The following is a 22506-nucleotide window of genomic DNA, read 5'->3' as shown; positions in this document are numbered from 1 at the left end:
TGTCAAGTCTGCCCGTGACGTCACGGGCAGACTGCAACCCACGAAATATGCACCTGCTGTCCTTTGCTGTCAGTCGAACGTGGTTCATGATGAGTGAACTGTCGTCCAGTGCCTCCGACAGCAATTTCTGTGATTTAGGCTGCATGCAGAACCCAGATTTCGCAAACCAAGTGAGCCGACTTGAAACGTCATAGGGCTCTCCATGCGGTGAAGCTGCCTTGCAGATGCTGGGAGATGAAAACTTTAAAATCAAACTTAAATATTTATACGTGTTTCCCGGATGCGGTGTGGGGAGAGCGTTAACACTACATGCCAAGGAAAACAAAAACGTCCGTTTTGCTGCACTTCAAAATCGTGTCAGTACTCCTTTAAGCGAAACTGAGTTTTTTTAACCGTCAGCTATTGACCCCCGAAAGCGAGGGGCGGACGTGTAACATGGCGTAGCCGCTTCACTGTGGGCCGTCAGCGACGGGCCCGCTACTGACAGCTGCGAATTTGCGGCTGCTCCGACCAGGAGATATTTTACTAATGAGATGACATTTTTAAAAAAAGCAAGCAAAAAATTCGAATTGGAACCCTAGCACGTGAGCTCGAAAGGGCAGGGCCTTTTAGGGGGTATTTACCGCAGAGTGATTACAAACTCGGACGTGCTGGCGGAAGGAATTACGAAAAAGCTGTTCTGGATGAAGATCCATGGATAAAGTATATCTGAGGAAAAGTGTCAACGCGTTTCCACCGTTCGCGTGCTCTTCCATAAACGCGAAGCAAGGAAAATTCGATATTGTCCCATATATCTACTGCGAGCGATCCCAGATTTCATTCCGCGATGTCCGGAAACAGAAGTGGCAGACATTTTAGCTGCACTCATGTAGTTATTACTGAACATTGCTTTCCTTACGTGCCATGCGACGCTTGAAACGAGCTATCAGCAGCGTTTCTGGAACAGACGACGTCCGCCGATGAATCGCCGTCGCACTTTCTCGCTACCGATAGGCCTAGACGTCACAAGCCTCTGCGGAGAGCGCGTTTTGCTGTCGAGCCGACTTGCAGAACAGAAGCTCCGTCGGCACCGTGCATGGCATCGTGGCTTACTCGGAACGCACGCGCGAGCGCTATTTATTCAGCGGAATAATTCTTGGTCCATGATTGCGACTTTATTGGAAGCCCCAAGATCGAGCTGCACATGTTCTGACGCGCCGGCGGTGCGAGTGCTGGTGATAGACGCCCCCAACCAAACCCGAGACCTTGGCGCAGTTTGGCGCAAATTTCGTCGATATTATCAGGATGGCGCAGTAAATACAATTTGGCGCACTTTGGCGCAGGAGTGGAATCACTGCGATCCCGCGCCCTGCGGGTAAGCACGCGAGCACCACGCGTAACCACTAGACCACCACGGCGGGTAGAAGGCAATCGAAAACTCACGCCTTGGCGTGAACGGAGCAAATGGAGAGAGAGAGAGAGAGAGGGGGGGGGGGTAGGATGCGGCAGGATGCCGATTATTGCGACTAAGAGAGTGAACACCGATCCCCTCGACGAAGGCCGGCGATAAGCGTTTAATGAGTCACACGCACTCTGGACCTAATTAGCATGTCGCCCACGTGCACCGGTATCGCCTTTGGACAGCCGAGGGAGTCCCGCCACTTGAAAGGTGGTGTCACAGACACGCGCGGTGACGAAATGCCCGCAAAGAGCGGATGGGTGACCGAGTACACAGTGACGACGTCTGCGCATAAAGTGTGTATTCGCACTGTCCGCGAACTGTAGGTGGCGCGCAAGTCGACTCAAGATGGCTGTTCGAGGGATGATAGGCGTTCCGGTTTGCCCGGAGAGACCCTTGTAAACACATCTCGTTGCATGTTCTTCAGCGTGGTGCGACACGTTTTGCACGATGTGTGACAGCAATTCACTTCCTTTTGCACGGCCACTTTCATTAAGTGATGTTATGAGCCACATTGCAGCGGAAGACACAAGAATTAGATGCCTAACTGAAGGTACTGAAGGCGAAGCGGTGTTGAACGGCCGCCACATTATATGCTGTGGAAAAATATGTGTTTCAACGAACAGTAAACGTTATTGGCAGATACAGAAGGCCCCAAGACACTCTCTCGATCTGTTTTAAGTTCATAAAATTGCTTGGTGTTAAACGGAGGCATCATGTCACCTTAGATCGAAGCCTGCATAGACAAATTGTCTGTATTGTACAGGCCTACGACGCGCGCAAAACCGTTGTCACGCGGGCACTTTTGATCACGGTCAGGGCCGATCTTGATTAGGCTCGGTCCGAATCAGGTGCTGCTACATAATCTCTTGATCGCGATCAGGCGCAATCGAGATCATGACGATTGTTATTTTGGTGACGTCTACGCCGAACTCGACGTGGATCAGTTTGGACCAATCACGATTAAAAGATGCAATCGGATCGGCTTTGATCATGATCAAATGTGCCCGTCCAATACTGTTATTATAAATCGCTATGAATAATATTCGATCGCATCGAAACAGCTTTATATGATTACGACCGAGCGTAATCCCGATGGCCCTGGCAGCGATCAAAAGTGCCCGTACAATGTCGGAGCTTATTGAAATATTTCACGGAATTGGCTTGTGTATCGAAGTCAGTATTGAATCTCTGAATAGATAACTGCGAAGATCATACGAAAACAAGCAACTTCGCGTCCACTAGGTTTGCTCGCTTGCTTGCTTGTTCCTAATGCTCTCTAATACTTCTATTTTAAATATACTTTATTAGTTTATGTGTATAGTATTATCTGTTTTGTATACTTCTTTCTTCCGATGTATAGCATGTGCGTTGCTGGGTTGTATAAGTTTGTATAACTTCTTTGTTCCGATGCAAAGCATGTGCATTGCTGGTTTAAACTGTCTTGTGGTTTACTTTGCTTTTGCCGTTTTGTTGTCACAGTGAACATGGGGATGTGGGGCTTTGTCAAGCTGTTTTTACACAGCTTTTTTTCCCCTGTCCCTGCCACTTACTGTACAACTGTACGTGGTAAATAAACTCAACTCAACTCCTTAAACTTCCCTGCAGTCTGCAGCATTTTTTTTTTTTACTGTCCATCGCGTCGCGTCACGCTAGCACTTATGGGCCTCTACGTCAATTAAAGCGAAAAGTGAAAGTGATTTCCTTTTACCTGTATTGCTCCAGAATAAATCACTGGGGATGAAATGTGCACTGCAGACCCGCATCGGCAGCGTCACAGGCTTACCGATACGAAATCTCACCACCCATTTCTTTCTTCGCCGCGGATCTTACGGGAGCGAATGGAGGCTCATCTTCTTAGGGGTAGCTCGATTTGTGCACTGGGGCATGCAGCACATCTGATTGCTGTTGTGCTTTTTGGCCATGACGCGCATAAGAATAGCACAAAGGCGCGAGGCATTTGACTAAAGCAGCCAAAACACGCGTCGTCGTCTGCCTATCCTCCAAGAGTCGTTGCCGTCATGCGCCGCGGTGCGGCGCGACAGTCTACGGACATCGCGAATACAGGATGACGCAACGTGCAAACTTTAGACGCTGCGTGGGACAGCTTGCACATACCACAGCAACTGTATAGTGCCGAAGCTTTGCTGTTTAGCAACTCCTCGCAATTCTTTATGCGGTTGCATAGGCCATGAAATGCATGCCACCGCTGTGCAATGTTTCGAGCAGCTACAGAGCGTCGTCATTAAAAACGGGGATTAAAAAAAAATGAGAAAGAAAGGCTTTTCAGAGTTCACGTAAGCGCATAGGACGCTCCATAGCACGGATGTGAGTGACGACACGCGCATGGATATGCATTCTTCAACTCTACACAGTTTCAATGAGTGCCGGTGCGACAGTTTGTTCTTTCGGTTCACTAATGGTCGCGCTAGGAAAAAGAAGTCGTTGGTATACAAGTCTTGAAGCACGCAGAACCATGGCAACTATTACTGCAAGACTTTAAAAGCAAAGAAATCGTGACAGGCCTAGTGACACTTCACAAGCTGTGAAGTGTTGCGTGTGTGCGCACCAACACCATCTTTTCGTTTGCGAAGATAACAATTTCGCTGTGAGGTATACGCGGAAAAGAAGAAACGTATATATGCATATATAGACGATTTTACGTAAGACTCATGGACGCCTCCCACTTGGGCCGTTAAACGAATATTTCCTTATTTCTGTATATCGCGACGTAAACGAACAAGGTCACGCAATAATTATTGGGGCCATACGTCCCAGAAGCACGACATGGTTATGACGGACGCCGTAGTGGAGGGATCCAGAAATTTCGACCATCTGGGGTTCATTGACGGGCACCTAAATTTAAGCGCACAGTGTGTGTGTGTGTGTGTATATATATATATATATATATATATATATATATATATATATATATATATATCGCTGCTGAGGGAACATGAGCGTGGGCTATATTCGTGCAAAAAAAGAAAAAAAAAGTGTTAGACCGGTTCTAACCTCGAAAAAGTTCCCCTGCAGCGGCACGCCTACATTCAGCAAGACACTCAACATAAAAAAAAGAGAAAAAAATAACTGGTATAATAAAATGCTTCCGTGCTTTCGCACAGGTGGGCCCACATACAGCTATACAAAGCTAGTATAGATCAGATGAACTAAAAAAAAAAAAAACAGGCCGTTTACGCAAGTGATTTTCTGTGACGAACTTCAGTGCGCCTGCGGCGTTTTCGCGGAATTCGATGAGCCAACGACAATGCCGTATGGAGCTGCTACATTGAAGGCGCGGGCTATAAATCGCACGAGGAAAGCTGCAGTAACTGCACAGAGCCATTGTTCTAGAGGCACAGAAGAAAGAGAAGGACTTAACGAACGTAACCAAACTGCAACCCGACGACCGCGCGCCGCAGCGCTAGTTCAATGTCTAAAACTGTCATCTACGCGCACGCGCTTGCAGCACAAAGGTGCAGAGGGAAATCTATAAGGATTTCTTGGAAATAGAGTTTCTAAATCGACGAAAAATTTGTCGTGTTCCGGGATGTTCCGTTAACTAGCAAGCTTTCTTTAAAAATATACGTATGGATCTCACTGCAGACCTTCGTGCTATGAACAAACGGGTGGATTATAAATGTATATATATTTTTTTCGCTTTTATGAACAATCTTCCGGGATTCAACTGATTTACTTCAACAAAAGCTTAGTATTCGCGACAATAGTATTCGTGACAACACAATCGGAGGCCGGAAGAGAAAAAAATAAACAGAAGAAAAGAACCTTCGGGAACCCACTTACAACGAACTACTCGATATACCAGACAATCTCAAATATATATTTGACATTCATCAATACTATTAAATGAAACGTAGTGCTACCTTTTACAAAATTTACAATATACGGCCATCCCTGTTGCGTAACAGGAGACCCATAACATCGTTTAGTTCATTTTTTGTTATTTGGGGGGGGGGGGGGGGTTCGATGTTGTTAACCTAACCATCGCCTCTCATTTTGCGCAGCTAACAGCTGCTCTTCGCCACTGACCCGCGGTCAATCGATATATGCGATGCGGGTATAATTGAAAATAACTATGCTCGGCGCCCTTAATAGGATGTGTTCATTGGAGAAGATTGTGCGTCGCATTAATAACCACGTATAGATATCCGTTGCGACGAAGGCGTCGGGATGAAAACAAAAGGAGAACGAAATTAAATAATAAAGGCGCCGGTCTTAAGTGATAAGGATCTATTTTCTATAACCGCGTACGCAGTCAATGAAGCTTGAAATCAGACGCCCGCACGCGTTCGAGGTTGTATTTTTTTAGTCCAGCTTCCGCGAAACGCACGAATGAACACCGCGGCGACTCCGCAGCCAGCTTCGGCGAATTGTCTCGACAAACGAGAAGATGTGGGCGAGATAGAGAAAACGAGATCGGAGACGATAGATATAGACGCAACATAAAAAGGCGAGAGGTTAAGAATGAGGTTCAGAAAAAGAAAAAAGATAGCGAGTCAAGCAGTCGCATATATTGTCGCCGCAGATGCCTGCAAGGGAAACAGAAGTTAAAAAAAAAAAATCGCTATACATTACGCACGTCTAATCGACCGCATCGTGGGAATAATTTACAACGCTTAATTCGCAGCTGCAAAGCGAAAGCGCCCGAGACAATATGCCTACCAAGGCGCATATCGTCGCCATTCTGCGTGGCTATAGTTCCGAGGGTGGAATTTTACGAGAACCGAACAAACGTTAAATGAAGTATTTCGTTATATAGAGCGCACGCTGAACACCTGAACGAGCTGTTCAACTTAAGCGCTTACATTACACGGCTCTGATGTTATTTAAAAGGCATGTATACTGAGAATTCAAAGGAACTTGTACGAGATATGAGAGGAAAAAAATGTGTTCTCGCTTAGCCTGAGAATATGTGCCCTGTAATTAAATGCATATATCAACCTTCAGAATAGCTTTTGCGGCCTACACCCTATACAGTACACACTGAATTAAAGGGCCGTGCATTAAACGAGCATAAATTCGCGCATTTGCCATGAAGCCCGCGTGTTGGAGACCTTTTCGTTCCAGAGAACACACAAAATTTGGCGTATAAGCAACAAAGTCCAATTATATAAGTGTTCGTTCCCATATACACTCTATAAAGGTAATCCCTCCAAAAATTCGGCAGCGTATACATGCAATGACGCTGGGAATCGAATTAACCCGCTACGTCGCTATCGAAAGAAGAATTTCGCACGCTTCGCGGACCGATTTTAGCGCAAAGAAACTGCAGTATTATGCGGCTCCCAAGAGGTCGAAAACGTCTCAAGGGCAAGGTCTCGAAAAAAATAATAAAGGAAAAAAAAAGCAAAGAGAGGAAGAAGATGGCCCTAATCACCATATAATAAAAAAAAAGAAAAAAAAGAAGAAGGCATCGGAGAGCTTCAGCGCAAGCGTCGACAAACCGGTCGGCTTGTCAAGAAAGAAAGAAAGAAAGAAAGAAAGAAAGAAAGAAAAAGAAAGAAGAAAGAAAGAAAGAGAGAAAGAAAGAAGAAAGAAAGAAAGAAAGAAAGAAAGAAAGAAAGAAAGAAAGAAAGAAAGAAAGAAAGAAAGAAAGAAAGAAAGAAAGAAAGAAAGAAAGAAGAAAGGAAAAGATCGAACAAGGCGCGCCTGTCTGTCAAAGTCACGTAATCGCTGGCGTGGTGCCGGAAAAGAATTGCAAGAGCGTCCGCGGAGGCATCTCGACGGCGCTGACCCTGCAGGCAAAGAAATACTCACGTCTTTGACCTCGTCGCGAGCGAGACGCGAGATTACGTGCGGCGGCGCCCGTAGCGCTTGCATGCATACGCCGCTGCATGCACGCCCGTTGCATCGCTCGACGCCGCGCGCAACTATACCGGCGCAGAACTGATTAGGCAGGCAAATTTGTCAAGCTATACATTCATTGACTTTCGTGCAGCGCGGTGATTGAACTCTGAACGAAGTTCCTCATCACCGAAAAGAAGAAAAGGATTGGGGCAAAACCAACTCGGGTTGTGGTCCGCGTGTGCGAAAGCATCGCTCGACTGCTCTGCTCGGCTGCGCTTGCGCGTTCAACGGCCACGAGTTGCATTGTGTAACATCCCGCTTTGCAGTTCTCGCTAAAGCGTTGAAAGCTACATACGGCGCCCGTGTCTCTCCTATCTCGTAACAGTAGTGCGCTAAAACGTTTTCGCCATGTCTTATCAACACGGCCAGACAGACACTTCAGCATTTTCTTGCGCTAAGTTATATGCCTACAGGTAAACACCAGCTCACCCAATAGCATGTAACTTGGCTGCTATATAACAGCGTCATCAACCAACATTATGCACCATACATTTACCGGTACATTTGCCGACATATGGCAATATATGCACATTTCCAGTAACATAACACTATAGCATTCTAAATAGCCAGCGATAGCCGATATTAGGCATATCTTAATCATCCAGCAGTACCCAAAAGTGCTGCCGTATAGCGTCAAAGCTTCCAGGGCCGCACTGGTCCATTATAGCTAAGCGAAATCGCATTGTATGTACACGTAGTGCAGGTTAAGACTTGTCTCGTGCTTAACCTGGTTCGATTCTTGGTCACGGCTGCCGCGTTTAGATATCCAGCTATAAGGGCGCAATGCAATAACACCAGTGTGTACTTAGATATATGTGCGCGCTAAGGAACCCCTGGTGGTCAAAATTATTTCGCAGTTCCCCATTACGGCGTGCCCCATAACCACATCATGGTTATGCCCCGTGAAGCTCCATAAATTATTATGCTTCTCCTCCTGAAGGTTTTGCCACTGCCGTAGCCAGGGGGGTTGGAGGGGTGGGCATTCAAACACTCCCGAAATTTTTCAGTTTCGCATGAGTATATAGTATATACACGCACACGTACAAACGCACGCCACGAACACATATGAGTATGGTTAATTGTGCCCCCCCCCCCTAACCGAAAAAATTTTTGCTGGCTAGGCTACTGGGTTTTACTGTGTAACGCGTCTCAATTCTTGAAATTAGATAGAGAAACACCTAGCGCATTTGAACGCGGTGTTCATGACATGCCTCTCCCGACGTGACACGCACGCAGTGACGCCTGAGAAGAATATATAATAGCGTGACTTCGGGCATTGGCGCGCGGATATGAATTATTCTGCAGTGAAAACGAATGCTACGTGCGAAATAGAGACCGAAACTCCGTTAGCGCTGAGCCAGAGAGCGCTGTCAATGCTCGGGAGTTTTGATTCAACGTCCGAGGAATTCCACATGTGTTCTGCGGGGCGTAATACACGTCCATCACATCCGTTAAACAAAGAACGCGCAGACGCACGAAGCTGTATACACGGGATGTTTTAATGAGGCCGCGCAGACGCAAGCAGCCAGAATTTCACCGCGGCAAGCCATCGACAAAAGTGGTAAAGGAGATCGTCCGATTAACGAGACAGACTTCCCCTGCTGCTACAGCCATGAAGGAAGCTTCTTTTTTTTTTTTCATACAGCTTGAAGAGACAGTTTAAGTGTCGTTCAACTATAGCCTTGAATTCGCAAGCTTTACAGAGAATACGGGAGAAGATAGGAGGCAAGTTAAAGTGCATCCGATAGCTGCACCTTATATAAAGGTGTCTCAGCTATACCGATCACGAAGATGTTTAAAAAGAGGAGAAGACCTATTTTATACAGTATCTGACATATCGTTCCCGCGGTATACTAGGGTAGCCAGCCGCCAGTAATTGTTTCGCTAATAAGATTCCATTAGTTAATTATACTAAATTGTACGACTCGAGAAGTAGCCACCTAATTATAAAGAAGCCAATTAGGAATCTGTAAGCATGCTTATGTGAACTCAAACAGCGCTACTTTCCGCAACGTACTAGTTACGTGCTATATTTTTTCCAGCTGATGAAGAAAGCCCGCGAAATATGAAAAAAACAACAACAACAAAAGAAACACGCAACTGCATGCGCTGCAAAGCGCACAAGAAAGCTGCGCGCCCTCAAGCATGGCTCACTTTGAGGTATAGGCAGAGACAATTGATAACTTTATAATTTGGAAAATACTCCTCCAGTCACGAAAGTTACTATAACTAATGACATCTCATCAACGAAAAAAATTGCTGGCGGCTACTCCTGTGCACAGGGAATAAATGCAACAGGTTTTCTTCGCGTAAAGCGGCTTTTTTTTTTTTAATCCTGGGGCCGAATTATCAGAACTGCGTATGTCCCGCATCACGATTGGCCGAAATATTCTCTCACATTTTTTTTTTTCGCGCAGAGAGAGAGAGAGAGAGAAGGAATGTAGGAAAGGCAGGGAGGTTAACTAGACTATGCGTCCAGTTTGCTACCCTACACATTGGGAGGGGGAAAAGAGGAGTATAAGAGAGAGAGAGAGAGGAGGAGGATAGACACATATCACATCACACACACACACACACACAGTGCCGAGTTTCACAGGAGGTCGCTCAATAGGGTTCTTTTCAAGTACCGCAGGCGGGCTCGTGTGGCTTTCTGGGCTGATATGCTACGCGACCAGGCTCCTAAGATCTTTGCTTCATTAAAGGGCCGGTCATCCAGTCTATTCAAGGCACACTGGAGAGTCCGGCATGTCACATCACATCACATCACATCACATCACACACACACCACCACACACACACACACACACACACACACACACACACACACACACACACACACCACACACACACACACACACACACACACACACACACACACAGCGCAAGACGTTGTTCTGAATACGGGCTCCGGTGCTCCATAACTGGGGCACCTTGTATACAAGTAGGTATTCACAATGTATAAAGCGTGAACCCTGTGACGAGGAAGCCTTAAAGAAAGAACGCGTGAGAAAGGCTTCGTGAGCGCCGTCGAAATAGAGATATAAATACCGGCGAGACATTTGCATCAATCGGGCTCCGATTGGTATAAAGTTCGAGGTATGTATCAGCCTTCGTGCGAACGCCGCGCCACATCTGCTGCGATCGACCTCCTATCCGTTCTTTCCAACAAAATCTTAAAATAGCTGCGAAAGGATTTAATTAGCGAAATTTCACTACCTTCTCCCAGCTTATCATTATATTCTCTTTTCTTAAGTGCCGCTTCCTTTCTTTTTTTATTTTTTCTTACTATTGAAACGCCGTTTGCAGCGAAAGTTATTAACCTTTACACCTTGCAAAGCCCAATTTCACTTTGAAATCCACAAGAAGAAAGAAAAAAAAACCAAGAACGAAAGAAACTTTTCTGTCTTCTTCAAGCTGTTGTCGCAACGCCCTCGGAGAGCAACGAAAGCTTTTTTCCATCCTCGGTCCCGACTTTCAATGTGGGCCTAAAACGAAGTCGATTTCTAAAGCTCGTCTAATTGCTTTTTTTTTTTCCGTCTTCTTTCCGGTATGCCGAAACGTTTGTCTACGTGGGGACGAAGGAAGCTAAGCTAATCCGACCACGGAAGCGCCCTGGCAAATCCTTTCCCCTTTTTCGTCTCGATTCTCTTTTGAACTGTTTTTCCAACGCCACTTCCACCGTGAAAAAGAAAGCTCCTTCAAAGCTCCTTTAGATTTTCAAACTGACGCGAAGGAAGCTTACGATGCATAAGCCTCGTGAAACTCGAACGCAGCAGCGCGGCCGCAAAGCGGAACCATGCACTGCTGCTGATCGGGCATGTGACTTTGCTGCTGTAGACGAGACCGGGAAGTCGCTGCGGCGCTGCCGTGTTTTTCTTTTTTGCTCTTTTTTTCCGTTCTCTCTCTTTTTGTTCCGGAAAGAAGGAACCGGAGGAAGGAGCTGTTTGCTCGAAGCACGGTGCGGCTCGAAGAGACGCTTCGGCGCGCGTTTGCTCAGTGCGGTGTTGTTATTGGAAAGAAACGAAGCGCCCGGCGCCTCCCTTGGCAAGCAGATCAGAAACAGAAAAGGCTTCAGCAAAGAACGGAACTGCCAGCAAAAAACATCCCCTTTTTTTTTTAAGGAAAAGAAGAAAAGCTCACCGGCGTTGTACGGATAGAGACGAACGTTTCACAACCAAGCGGTACAGAGCGCCAAGCCATGACGAATATCACTGCTTGTGTTGCGCCGCTCACGTTTTACCTACAGTATTTTCGTCGAGGGCGCGACGAACGTGAGGGTTGGCGGCATTTGAAAAAGGCGTTTTCGTCTTGTTTTATTTTGCCTACTTGGCTACGAGTTGTTGCTAAGCGAAATACTCCTTCCCAGCGGGAGCCTTCTGTCGGTACGACGGTGCGGGAGAACAGCTGCACTCATTGAGATTGCACACATTTTAACGACCGGAATAAAAATTTTTACGGCGAATGAATGAATGCGACCCACTGCACGATTCAGCGTATTTATAGAAAGGAACAATTTGCATGCCAGGTAGCGCCTCTCTATAAATCACAGCTGTCTATCACTTAACACGTATACGCAACTTAATAACAGTTAATAACTACAAATTTCGCCTAGTCAATGCATGCCGATCAAATGCGACTTGGAACGACAAGCATAAGAGGTTGTCACCGCGATAGAATTTGCTTCGATCTTCTGTTTATAGAGATACGTTGAAAACAGCTCAAATTTCGCGCCAGCGTCAGGAGAGCTCCAGAGACTCGCCTTCATTTTTTTTCTTTCTTTTTTTTTTGTTTTCGCAATGCATTTAGTACATAGGCATACTTTAGGCGTGTGCGCTTTGACATACCTCGGAGGATTTCTTGAAGCGGCCAAACCAATTCACTTTCCTTTGTAATTATGTAGCGCACTCCGCTTACCACTGTGTGACCACTGTGTAACATTCGCGTACGTGTGTATCGTTAACTATTTTTATTGTCCAGTCGGCAAACTATATATAACTTGACGTGCGTGCGAGATGAACGCGCTTCACGTACGCTTTACATTTATTGATATTTTTTTTAACCAACATTTACGCATCAACAGCGTCATGCAGTAGGCGGCGTTTAAAGAAAGAAAGAAAGAAAGAAAGAAAGAAAGAAAAGAAAGAAAGAATAAGACAAGAAAGAAAGAAAGAAGACACAAGAAGAAAGAACACGCAGGCCCGTGAAGACAGCGGATATGAGAACAGAGGGAGCATTGTCTGCCCACGATCGCTTTTATGTATTTCTATACATGCGCATACAGGAATTTGAGCTGCTTAAAGAAAGGAAACATACGTACTGTCGTTAAGTGGTATATTCCAATAGACTGGAAGTTGGGAAAGACGGGATAAAGGCGCCGCGACAGACAATGCAGAACAAGTGAATCTTCTACATTACTATACTACGCTACAATTAAGTGACCGAGGATGCACGGAAAACTGAGGAATCATGCTGAGAAACAAACTGCTATACACACCCGCACCGCGACGCTGAGTAAACACACACACACATACATTCAAATAAAAAAAAAACACGTTCTTTAACTGTAAAGTGCGAGTCCTGGATCGCCGTACGGCACTTAAGGTCACCGAAATATTAACTTCGCTTTTCACTAACCCACCTGAAAAAAAAAAAAAAAAGCAAGGTCTTTCGTGCGAGCTCCATGTCAACATGAGTCGTGAGGTACCGCTCGGAGCTGTCCCAAGACGCGAACAACTTCGAACAAACATTCGGTGCAAACAGGAGAGGAATATTTGGAAGAACGAAACAAAGCAAGCAGCACGCATGTTTCGTGGTGTCAATGAAGAAACAAGTGCAGCAGCTCACCGATCCTCGGCTGCGCGATCCTCTCGACGAGCGTCCAGGTGGGCGATCGGGCCACGTTCAGCTTGAGCGTCAGCAGATGGCACAGGTCGATGCAGCGGAGGTTCTCCTCAACCACCATGCGGTGGGTGCCCCCGTCCGGCAGGTGAAACGTCAGCGCCGCCTGCGCACAGCCACGAGCGCACCGCAGGTAAAGAATACGCCGCCGTTGCTCTTGCTCTTCCCAAAGCCACCACCACCACACCGAAGCGACACACACAGCTCACGCCGCCCCCCCCCCCCCTCCCTCCGTCACTCTCCTCTCTCTCCGAAGGCAACAACGGCAACGCGACGAAACTTTCTCCGCTCCCGTTTTCTTCATTTATTTCGCTCTCTCCGTCTCTCTACCCTCGTCCACGCGCTTGTTCGCTACTGCTGCGGCGCTCTCTCTTTCGCCGGAGGAGAAGGAGCGAGAGCCGCAGCCGCGGCGCCCCGTTGGCTGAAGCGCGTCTAGCAGCTCCTTCGGCGCTGTTGCCGAGGCGTCCCTTTCTCCTACCCTCCTCGCCCGATAAGAGAGCGAGGAGGAGACGGGATCGCGCCACCGCGGTGATCGCGCGCCGCACGCTTCGGCCGCGGTCCCAGCGCGTACCCCGTTCGGCTCATCCGGCTATTCTTCGACAGAACCCTATTTCTATGATTTCTTTACAGGAACTCTCACTCACGCGCGGTACAGAAGCCTCGTTGTTCGGTATGTGAGAACAATTCAACGACGTCTCTCACACTGCTCGTTCGAGGATAGGTGCGAGAGAGAGCTGTGAAATGCTTGGCTAGCAGACGACAGTGGCTTCAACAAAGGGGAGCGACACCACTGGTCCAGCGCGAGCACGTGACTTGACCAGCGGCAGATTTCGAGGAGGTGACGCTAGCGCGTCGCTGGCCGCAAGGCAACGTGCGCGCGCGCGTTCGGAGCATTGCATTATCCCTTCCCCTCGCACAGCAATCCCAAGCGGCAACGCAGGGTGATCCTTTGTGCTTGCCCTCTCCCCCTTTCTCTCCCCGCTTAGACGCTCATACGATATGCTCCTCTCCGGACCCCACCCCGCAACTGGTTTGACAGTTAAGCGAACTTTAAAACCCTGACTGTTTCGGACCGCGAGCCAAACCGGACGAGAGTCGTACACCACCGATTTCTCGGCTTTTCTCTTTCTCTCTCGCCGATCCCAGCGCGCCGTTTTACGCTTCCTAGTTTTAGTTAAGAGGGTGGTTCCTCTTCGGACGCTGCCATTGGGCCGTGTCGGGCGATAGCAACGGCGTGGACCAATCGTGAAAGAGGCTGGTAATAATGACGCTATAACGGTAGGGAACAAACGTCGCGAAAACGTACGGCTCGATTTTAGGCACCGTCAACCACCCCACGCATGCGCATTGTGAAACGAAAAAAGTCGCGGCCCGGAAACGAGACGATGGCAAAATTTACACCCTCAATCTATAATTTATGAACACATTTTCGAAAGTCAGTAAAAAAGATAGAACAGTCGGCTCTGACAGACGCTAATTTACAGCTGGATCCGCGACGGCCGTCGTCTTGACAGCGGGACAAGTAAAACTTTTCGCGTAATTTACGGACTTCTTGTTTTCTTTTTTTTTTTTTAAGCCATTAAGAGAAGCTGACGTGTACTTTCTCAACACACTGGTGAAGAAACAGCACGTTTCACGGATGAGAATAATAATAAAAAAAATCGCCGCAATTATAGTCCCGCTCATGAAAGCTGCATTCGCCACGACTTTAAAAACGACCCGCCCATATTCATTAACGCCAACGACGGGTAGCAGCACTATATTACGACAATACAGAGGTCGTCACATCGCACAGGCTCACAAGGACCTTGTGAAACCAATACGAAAGGAAATTCCCATGTATGTGGATGACAGCACAAACACAGAGGCGAGAAAAAAAAAAAAAGAACGCCGGCAGGTCTACACATATAAAAAAGGAAAATAACTCTTTCATTCATTCACGGGGGGCAAACGCCTTTTACTGCGTTGTTTCCGTGTCTTGCACTTTTCCTGCGTGTTTGCACGCGCGAGTGTAATCTCGAAGTTTATCTGCACCGAAAAAATCAAAAGAAAGCTCTGCATGCAAGCAAGCTTCGTCTTCTTGCACTGCGCGTTTATTACATGTTATAGAACGCGTCGAGCAGTCCGCGGTTTGGCAAGTATCCAATCTAAACGTGTGGGAACTTTAGCATCTCCCTCCCAGCCGCATATAGCATGTTATGCTACACTGCGCACACGATTTGCCTCCCCGGAAGTACACATGTAACGCGGCTGCAACTCTGAAGCACGGATATATGAGTCGCAGAGGTGTGATCGCGAGAAGAGGGGTCTTAATTCGCAGCGCTAACTTCCTCATATTCGAGCTATTCTTGAGCCAAGTGTACACGAAAAGAAGACGCTATTCTTAAAGACGGCTTTCTTCCAATGTAGGGCGATTTAACGCAACAGGTGCTGGCTGATTTCTCGGGCACGGGACTCTATAACTATGCCATATAATACATTATAGAGCGATGGTATAGATGACGTCACGATATAAACGGAATAAAAGCTTCTGACGAGGCTACGCACACATGCTATATACTGAAAAAGCTCGATTCACGACAGCAACGACCTATAGAATAGAAGGGCAGTCGAAAGTGAGGTTATAGCGTTGCAGATGTGCGAACGTAGGATAATATATGCAAGGACAAAGGTTGTCAGTAAAAGCTCTATATAAAGGGCAGTGTGTACGTATATATATTAATATACAGGTAAACAATGTTTTAACACAGCTTGCCTTTTCCAAGAGCTATATACATAAGGAATTGAATTTAATGTCGTCCATATAGTTCATGTCAGATATGCGAGTACGTTCACGGTCGCTGACCTAATTACCCCTTTTCACAAAAATGACCTAAAAAAAAAAAAAGGACCTCAATGGAAGCGCGTAAAACGAGTGCGCATATATATCTATTATATATATATATATATATATATATATATATATAATAGATATATATATATATATATCGCATGCAGGATCGTGCACTGAAGCGGGGCTGGACGCGGTTCGGTCAGTTTAAGAGCACGAAGCTCTTACATACATAACCTCTCTGCGGGTAGTAACATGAAGCGCGCACAGCAAGGCCATCTCAATAGGCTAAAATATAGCTGGACATGCGCGCGACCTACAGAAAAAAAAGGCCAACGGACGGACCTTCGGCGCAGACGTTGCACAAACACATTCGCCGAGCTGAATATCAAAATTAAGCGCACAGGTGCACCGCATTCTCCTTTATCTGTATTTCTTGCTATATAGCGTGCACGGACCTGCTGGACATCTCTTGATCGGGTCAACAAAGCTTGCGCCAGTCGACCTTTTTTTCTTTTCCTTCTTTAAAACATCGATACCCGCTGCTCGTATCATGACCTCCGATTACATAACGCGGCATGTGGCTTTGTTAAACCAGCAATGTCAAATGAAACGAATCGAAGACAACAGCACATTCGACTGCGCACTAAGAGACAAGTGCATGGCTATATATGTGTACATAATTATGCGCAGCGTTGCCTAATCGAAGAAGAAATGCGTAAAACTCGATTTGGGCAATGACTATAGCACGATCGGATAGTTAAATTAAATATTACTAATACATATTACCCTTCTAATTAAATTAATACAGTAAATTACCCTTCTACGGTAGCGAAATGGCAGCTCTCATGCCACTAGATCAGAGATTAGCTTTGAATATTTAAGCGAGAAAAAGGTTTTACAACGAAAGAAAAAAACTGATTTAATTAAGGTTGTGAGCAAGGTATTCGACATAAAACACTGACATCGACAGCAAGAGAAGACGTGTACGCCACACCGATATCTTTCGTGGCCGCATTTGTTTTTTTTCTGGAAACCTCGCTAGCAATCCAACGAGCTCGAGCAAACAGTCATAATGATGATAATAAAAAATAACAGTGCGACTTCGCAGTTGTACCTTGACCACTGTTTTAAAGAGCTGAGGGGCGTTGGCTGAGGGCAACGCTGGAGCCACCATTCGATAAACTGCAGACCCCAATGCGTCCGATAGACCCGCCACGTACGGTGGTCTATATTGGTTACGGTGCTCGAGTGCTGATCCGCAGGTCGCGGGATCGAATCCCGGCCGCGGCGGCCGCATTTCGATGGAGGCGTAAATGCTAGAGGCCCGTGTGCTTAATTTAGGAGCACGTTAAAGAACCCCACGTGGTCGAAATTTCCGGAGCCTACGGCGTCCCTAATAATCATATCGTGGTTTTGTGACGTTAAACCCCAACAATTACTATAACAAAGCGTCCGATAAAGCACGCACGTGTACAGGAATGTGAGTACAACGATGCCGGAGAAAAGGGGGCAAATGGCGACAGCCTTGCGCGCTCGTGTCGGTGACCGCGGACTATTGTATTATATACGTATAATGCCCACCGATCGCCCGTCTGCTGCCGGCGCCGTTCGGACGACGTGCGCGGTCAAGACGCGTGACTCATCGCGCGGATCGCACATGCTCAGCACAAAGAGGGAATGGGCACCTCGCCCTGCAGGACAATAGGGCGAACAAAAAGGGATGTCGCCCTCTGCGCAATTCGCGCATGAATGAATAGGGAACAAAGCAAGAAGTGGATTTCATTTAGCCTACACTGCGTTTTGTTGGGAGAATAAGAAGGGAGGACTATTGCCGCGTCGTAACAGCATGCCACAACCGAAGGCTGACAGCTGCTTGAAAGGTCAGCCAGCGGGCGAGGAAAAGTAAAAAATAATAAAGAAGGACGGGCGATAAGGTAGAGAAAGGACTGGATAAGGGAGGAGAATAAAGGTGACGAATCCAAGGAAAGACGCACTAGCTAGGGTGTTCACTATACACCACAGACCAAAAGAAAAACAAAAGAAAAAAAAGGAAAAAAAAAAGCAGCGCAAAGATCCGCGCTGCAAGTAGGCGTCGCGTTCGATAGGTCATGTATATGTGCATGAATTCCCGACCCTTACTACAAAACGGTGAACAGGATATTATTATTAGAGCCAGCTTTAAGGTAAGGAGAAAAAAAAAACAGAAAAGATCGCCAAGCACGGTGAAAGCTTCAAAGAAAGAAAGAAAGAAAGAGAGAAAGAAAGAAAGATAAACGGAGCTGCGGAGAGACCAAAGAGACACGAGAGAAAAAGCAAAGCCGACCTTACAATTATGCAAATTGAGAACCTCGCCGGAAGAATAATGTACTTCCCGTTCTCGCTGCCCTTGGAAATGTTTAGAGCCTGTCACGTTCTGATTACAGGACAGTTTATCGTGTCACGATGTCAGGCGAATGGGAACGCGTCTCTGGCTGTGCGTGTAACGTAAAAGGAAATAAGAAGAAAAAGCAACGACAATAACAACTGCTCTGGATTAAAAGAAAAGGGAGGGGGGGGTCAAACCGGAAGAGTAGGACGCGAGGGCGAAGGCTTCGTAAGCGAAAACAAAAAATTGCTGAGATAACTGTGCCCGAGACCCTCCCCAGAGAGAGCCGGCAAGCCATCGCGACACACTCCCATGCATTAGCGGCGAGCTGTGCCCGGAGCTTACACCGTGGTCCGGAGAGAAAACGAAATAGTGGAGGAGGTGTGCTGAGGGAGAAAAAAAGAATAAGGAAAATATGTGCGCCGAGCCGGCAGAAGAAGCGGGCACGCCGCCGTACGTAACGGGGAATGGTTCCTCGAAAAACGCTCCCACGAAATAACTACGCGATTCAGGGGGCAAGGCATGCAGTGCTGCAGCAAGCGCCTGGGCAGCGTGCGCCTTCCCAGAAGGCCGTTTTTGTAAGTGAAAACGCGAGCGCCACATGGCTCTGTGAAGGGATCTTGCACAGCTCTGCCGTTGCGTTGGCCGCGCGCACAGCAACAGAGTCCCGTCCGCCTTATCTCACGCACAAGTGCGCTAGTGAGTGGTGGTGGTTTGAAGAGGAAAAGGCGCCTAATTTCTGCAGCCCGGTAGGGAGACGAATGAGTGAGTGAGTGAGTGAGTGAGTGAGTGAGTGAGTGAGTGAGTGAGTGAGTGAGTGAGTGAGTGAGTGAGTGAGTGAGTGAGTGAGTGAGTGAGTGAGTGAGTGCGTGCGTGCGTGCGATCGAGAGAGAGAAAGAAGGAGAAAGGAATGGAGGGATCGGATATGCGGACGAGGAAGAACAAGCCGGGGGGAGAAAGATATACCGCGGGCGCACTCGCATGCCTTCTCTTGCGCGCTTCGCCCAACGAGATCATGCCTTGGGAACGGTGTGAAAGTATGTGTATGTGAAAGATGAAATGATGGGCTCTCCTTTTTCCTGGATGAGGGCTTTCTCGCGTGACACACCTCGGACGCGATATCCGAGCACACAGACCCATCCGCCCAACGAGATAGGCATCCGCCAAGTTTTCCTGACCAACAAAACATCAGCGGTGATGACGGAACATTACGTATATGCACATACACGTGTAAGGTCATAAACAAGGTCGCATAAACGGCCATACAGAGACCCACAAAGGGTCATTTGGAGGAACCACCATAAAAAAAAAGGAACACAGTTTCGCCGCAACGATGATTGCGATAGCAACAAATCGGAATGTTATACGAAGCAAAACTAACAGCCAACACAGCATCTGAACAGGCGTAACTTAACAAAACCGGCATAAGGAAACGCGGCCGCCGCAGCGAGCGAAGCGACCTTTGTGTTGTCCATCGCTTCAATGCAAACAGCGGTCACGACAGAACACGTACAAAGGAATAAGCCGTCTGCTCATGATTGTCAAGATTGCGCGCACGCGACCGCGGCCGGCCGGTCAAAGTATACGTGTTTACTGCCGGAGCCACTCAGCCCCCCCCCCCCCCCCTCCCCACCTCCGGGACCACCAACCCCATAGGCCTTTCGCGCGACGGAGACGGCCGGCACCTTTTCTCTCCGCTTGATCCGCGATATTCGGCTGCTACCGCACGCTTTCACTCGCACATAGAATACACCACGCGCGGGGCGATGTTATCGCAACTGACATTATACGGAACCTCACGGCGACGCCGACGGCAAAAATGTGCCTGAAGTGCCCATATAATTGTTATCGCAATAAAGGGAAGTAGAAGCAACAGTTATCTATATGTTTCGAACTGAGATAAGCCCGGCCGCGCCGCGTACACTTACCCCACCGCGGGCGATCACTCGCAAACGTAGAAAGGCAGCGCACCAACAAATGTGCAGCTTTCGCAGGAAGGCAGGAGGCATGCAGAGGTCTCGCAGCAGCCGCGCAGTTATTCGAAGAAGAGGCGGATGCACTCTGCAACGTTACGCAACTGCCGGGGCGCGATGACCGACCGGATCAGTGACAGTCCAGATCCAGGGTAGCGGCGCTTCGGAATTTAACAATAGATTGCGACATTGCACACTCCGCAGGGATCCTCCGCGAGCAATGACAGCGGAGGGACAACGACTGCAATCGTGCTACAATGGACGCGGGCACTTGCAAGACATGTATACGTACACGGTGCGCGCTGGAGGCACGTCGATTTTGTGGCAAATGCAGAGAGAGAGTGAAATGCTCGTGGACGCTGCACATGCAAGATCTTTGCATGGTCAAGACCTGCCATAGAATAAGGGAGGCACAAACCGAACAATTGCAGTCAGTGAGAAATGAATACGAATTCTCGGAACTAGCAGGGACTTCCAGCGAAACTGTAAGCGTAAAATGCTCCTTCGCCCCATTGTGTGCGCACATTCGAAGAGATAATAACTCCGAGGAAGTTTGAACCGTTTAAAAAACCGGAAAGACAATACACTGATTTTAATAAAACTAAGCGGAGCGTACACGGGATCCGGCGCAATAAATCAAAGAAAACACCTGGCGTGACGACGATTCTATTCCTATTTCGCGTTTCTTCACGGGGATATTCGATCGGCGCTCTCTATACGCAATCGCCGAAATCGGCCTGTCATAAACGGTGGACGAAGAGAATGGAATATAAAAGAGCGAAAAGAATCTTTATATCGTACTGTCTCGTGCAACTATATATAACAATTGGTACACATACATGCACCATGCAGATAAACCTTTCAGATTAGACGAACAACACGTGCCTACGACGTCCCTGGACAGATATGCTAGAGGGCAAGATAAAGGCAGCGATGATCGTAGAGTTACGTAGTCCACGGGTATGTATATCGGCATCTGAAATACCTCCAGAACTGTTGTGACGACGCCGGGACTGCCTGCGTTCTTGTATATAGCTATACATGAACTGAATACCTGCGGGCATTGTCAACGACACAATATACGTTATCGATGGGCTGAAGTCGGGAGCCTTCGCCAGGAGCGGCCAAGCCTATATACACTGCATGATTGTACGCTACTTCCGAAAGGAAACATAGATCTCGGTGATGTATGCTATCGTGAGCAATATGAGCTGGAAAACTGAATTCATGTTTATTCAACGATTACTTGAAATGCAATGATATGAATGTGATGTATTGAATTGCTTGAGATACCTTTCCGCTCTAGCATTTAGTGTCATAAGAAGTGCAGCCAGAACTTCTTTTCGGGGCACTCACTAGCGTATAGTACCCTCCCCCCCCCCTTTCCCCAGCTACGCCATGAGTGAAGAAACGCTTATAAGCGCCTGCCGTCTCTAAGTCCTGCCAGCGGTAAAGGGTGTGTATATAACGCTCGCCGTTAGCTACCTGAAAGATCTGCGCTTTGTGGCGTAGTGGTTAGCGCCACGCGCTGCTAAGCGAGAGGTCGAGTGTCATGAACACTTCTGCCGCTATGACACTTAAAAGTTAATTTCTGTGTTCCAGCTCATATTGCTCACGACTATACATAAGAAGGAAGGAAAACGGGAGATAGGAAAGACAGGGATGTTAGCCAGTTTGGCATAACCGGTATGCTACCCTGTACAGGGGGAAGGGCTGGGGGAGATTGAAAGAAGAGTAACGAAAGAGTGAAAGATAGGGGAACACACACGCACACACATAACGACTATACATAAGAAAGTGTGAGACTACATATATTAAACCAGAAGAGCTAGTCGACTTTACGTATAAGCATTATACGCAACGGGACTGTAGGACATTACGGCCCCTGATCGAAGAGTAAAACAAGAATTCTGAGACTAGCCTGATATGATATCGAATTCCACACGCGCACTGTGATGATGAAAGTGTAGCACTGGCTACATCAATGCATTCGACGACGCTTGTTGCTAAGATATTTGATGCTGCTCACCTCCTCATCAGTCTAACATAGAATTACATAGAACGCGTAGAGGCAGGCTATAGGGATAGGAAGAGCGAAAATCTTCCATACCTCGAAGCAAACGGCCGGACT

At 47.4% G+C, this 22506-nt stretch overlaps 2 protein-coding genes across 10 annotated transcripts in view; one reads left to right on the top strand and one right to left on the bottom strand.

The window, feature by feature from the left end:
- LOC119387053 (carbonyl reductase [NADPH] 1) overlaps positions 1–22506 on the top strand; it is a 606874-nt gene that overhangs the window by 239717 nt on the left and 344651 nt on the right. The window lies entirely within an intron of this gene.
- LOC119387056 (growth factor receptor-bound protein 14) overlaps positions 1–22506 on the bottom strand; it is a 257802-nt gene that overhangs the window by 67001 nt on the left and 168295 nt on the right. For 8 of the 9 annotated variants that reach the window (XR_007415386.1, XR_007415387.1, XM_037654356.2 and 5 more), the window contains one exon: positions 13151–13310. The exons of the other annotated variant lie outside the window; for it this stretch is intronic. Coding sequence is in view for 6 of the 8 variants with exons in the window: in XM_037654356.2 (XP_037510284.1) it covers positions 13151–13310 (160 nt within the window). In the remaining 2 variants the exon portion in view is untranslated. The remainder of the gene's footprint in view (positions 1–13150; positions 13311–22506) is intronic. 9 annotated transcript variants of the gene reach the window in all.

This window comes from Rhipicephalus sanguineus, chromosome 3, assembly GCF_013339695.2.
Source record: "Rhipicephalus sanguineus isolate Rsan-2018 chromosome 3, BIME_Rsan_1.4, whole genome shotgun sequence".
NCBI lineage: Eukaryota > Metazoa > Arthropoda > Arachnida > Ixodida > Ixodidae > Rhipicephalus > Rhipicephalus sanguineus.
This window is presented reverse-complemented; position numbering and strand designations above follow the sequence as displayed.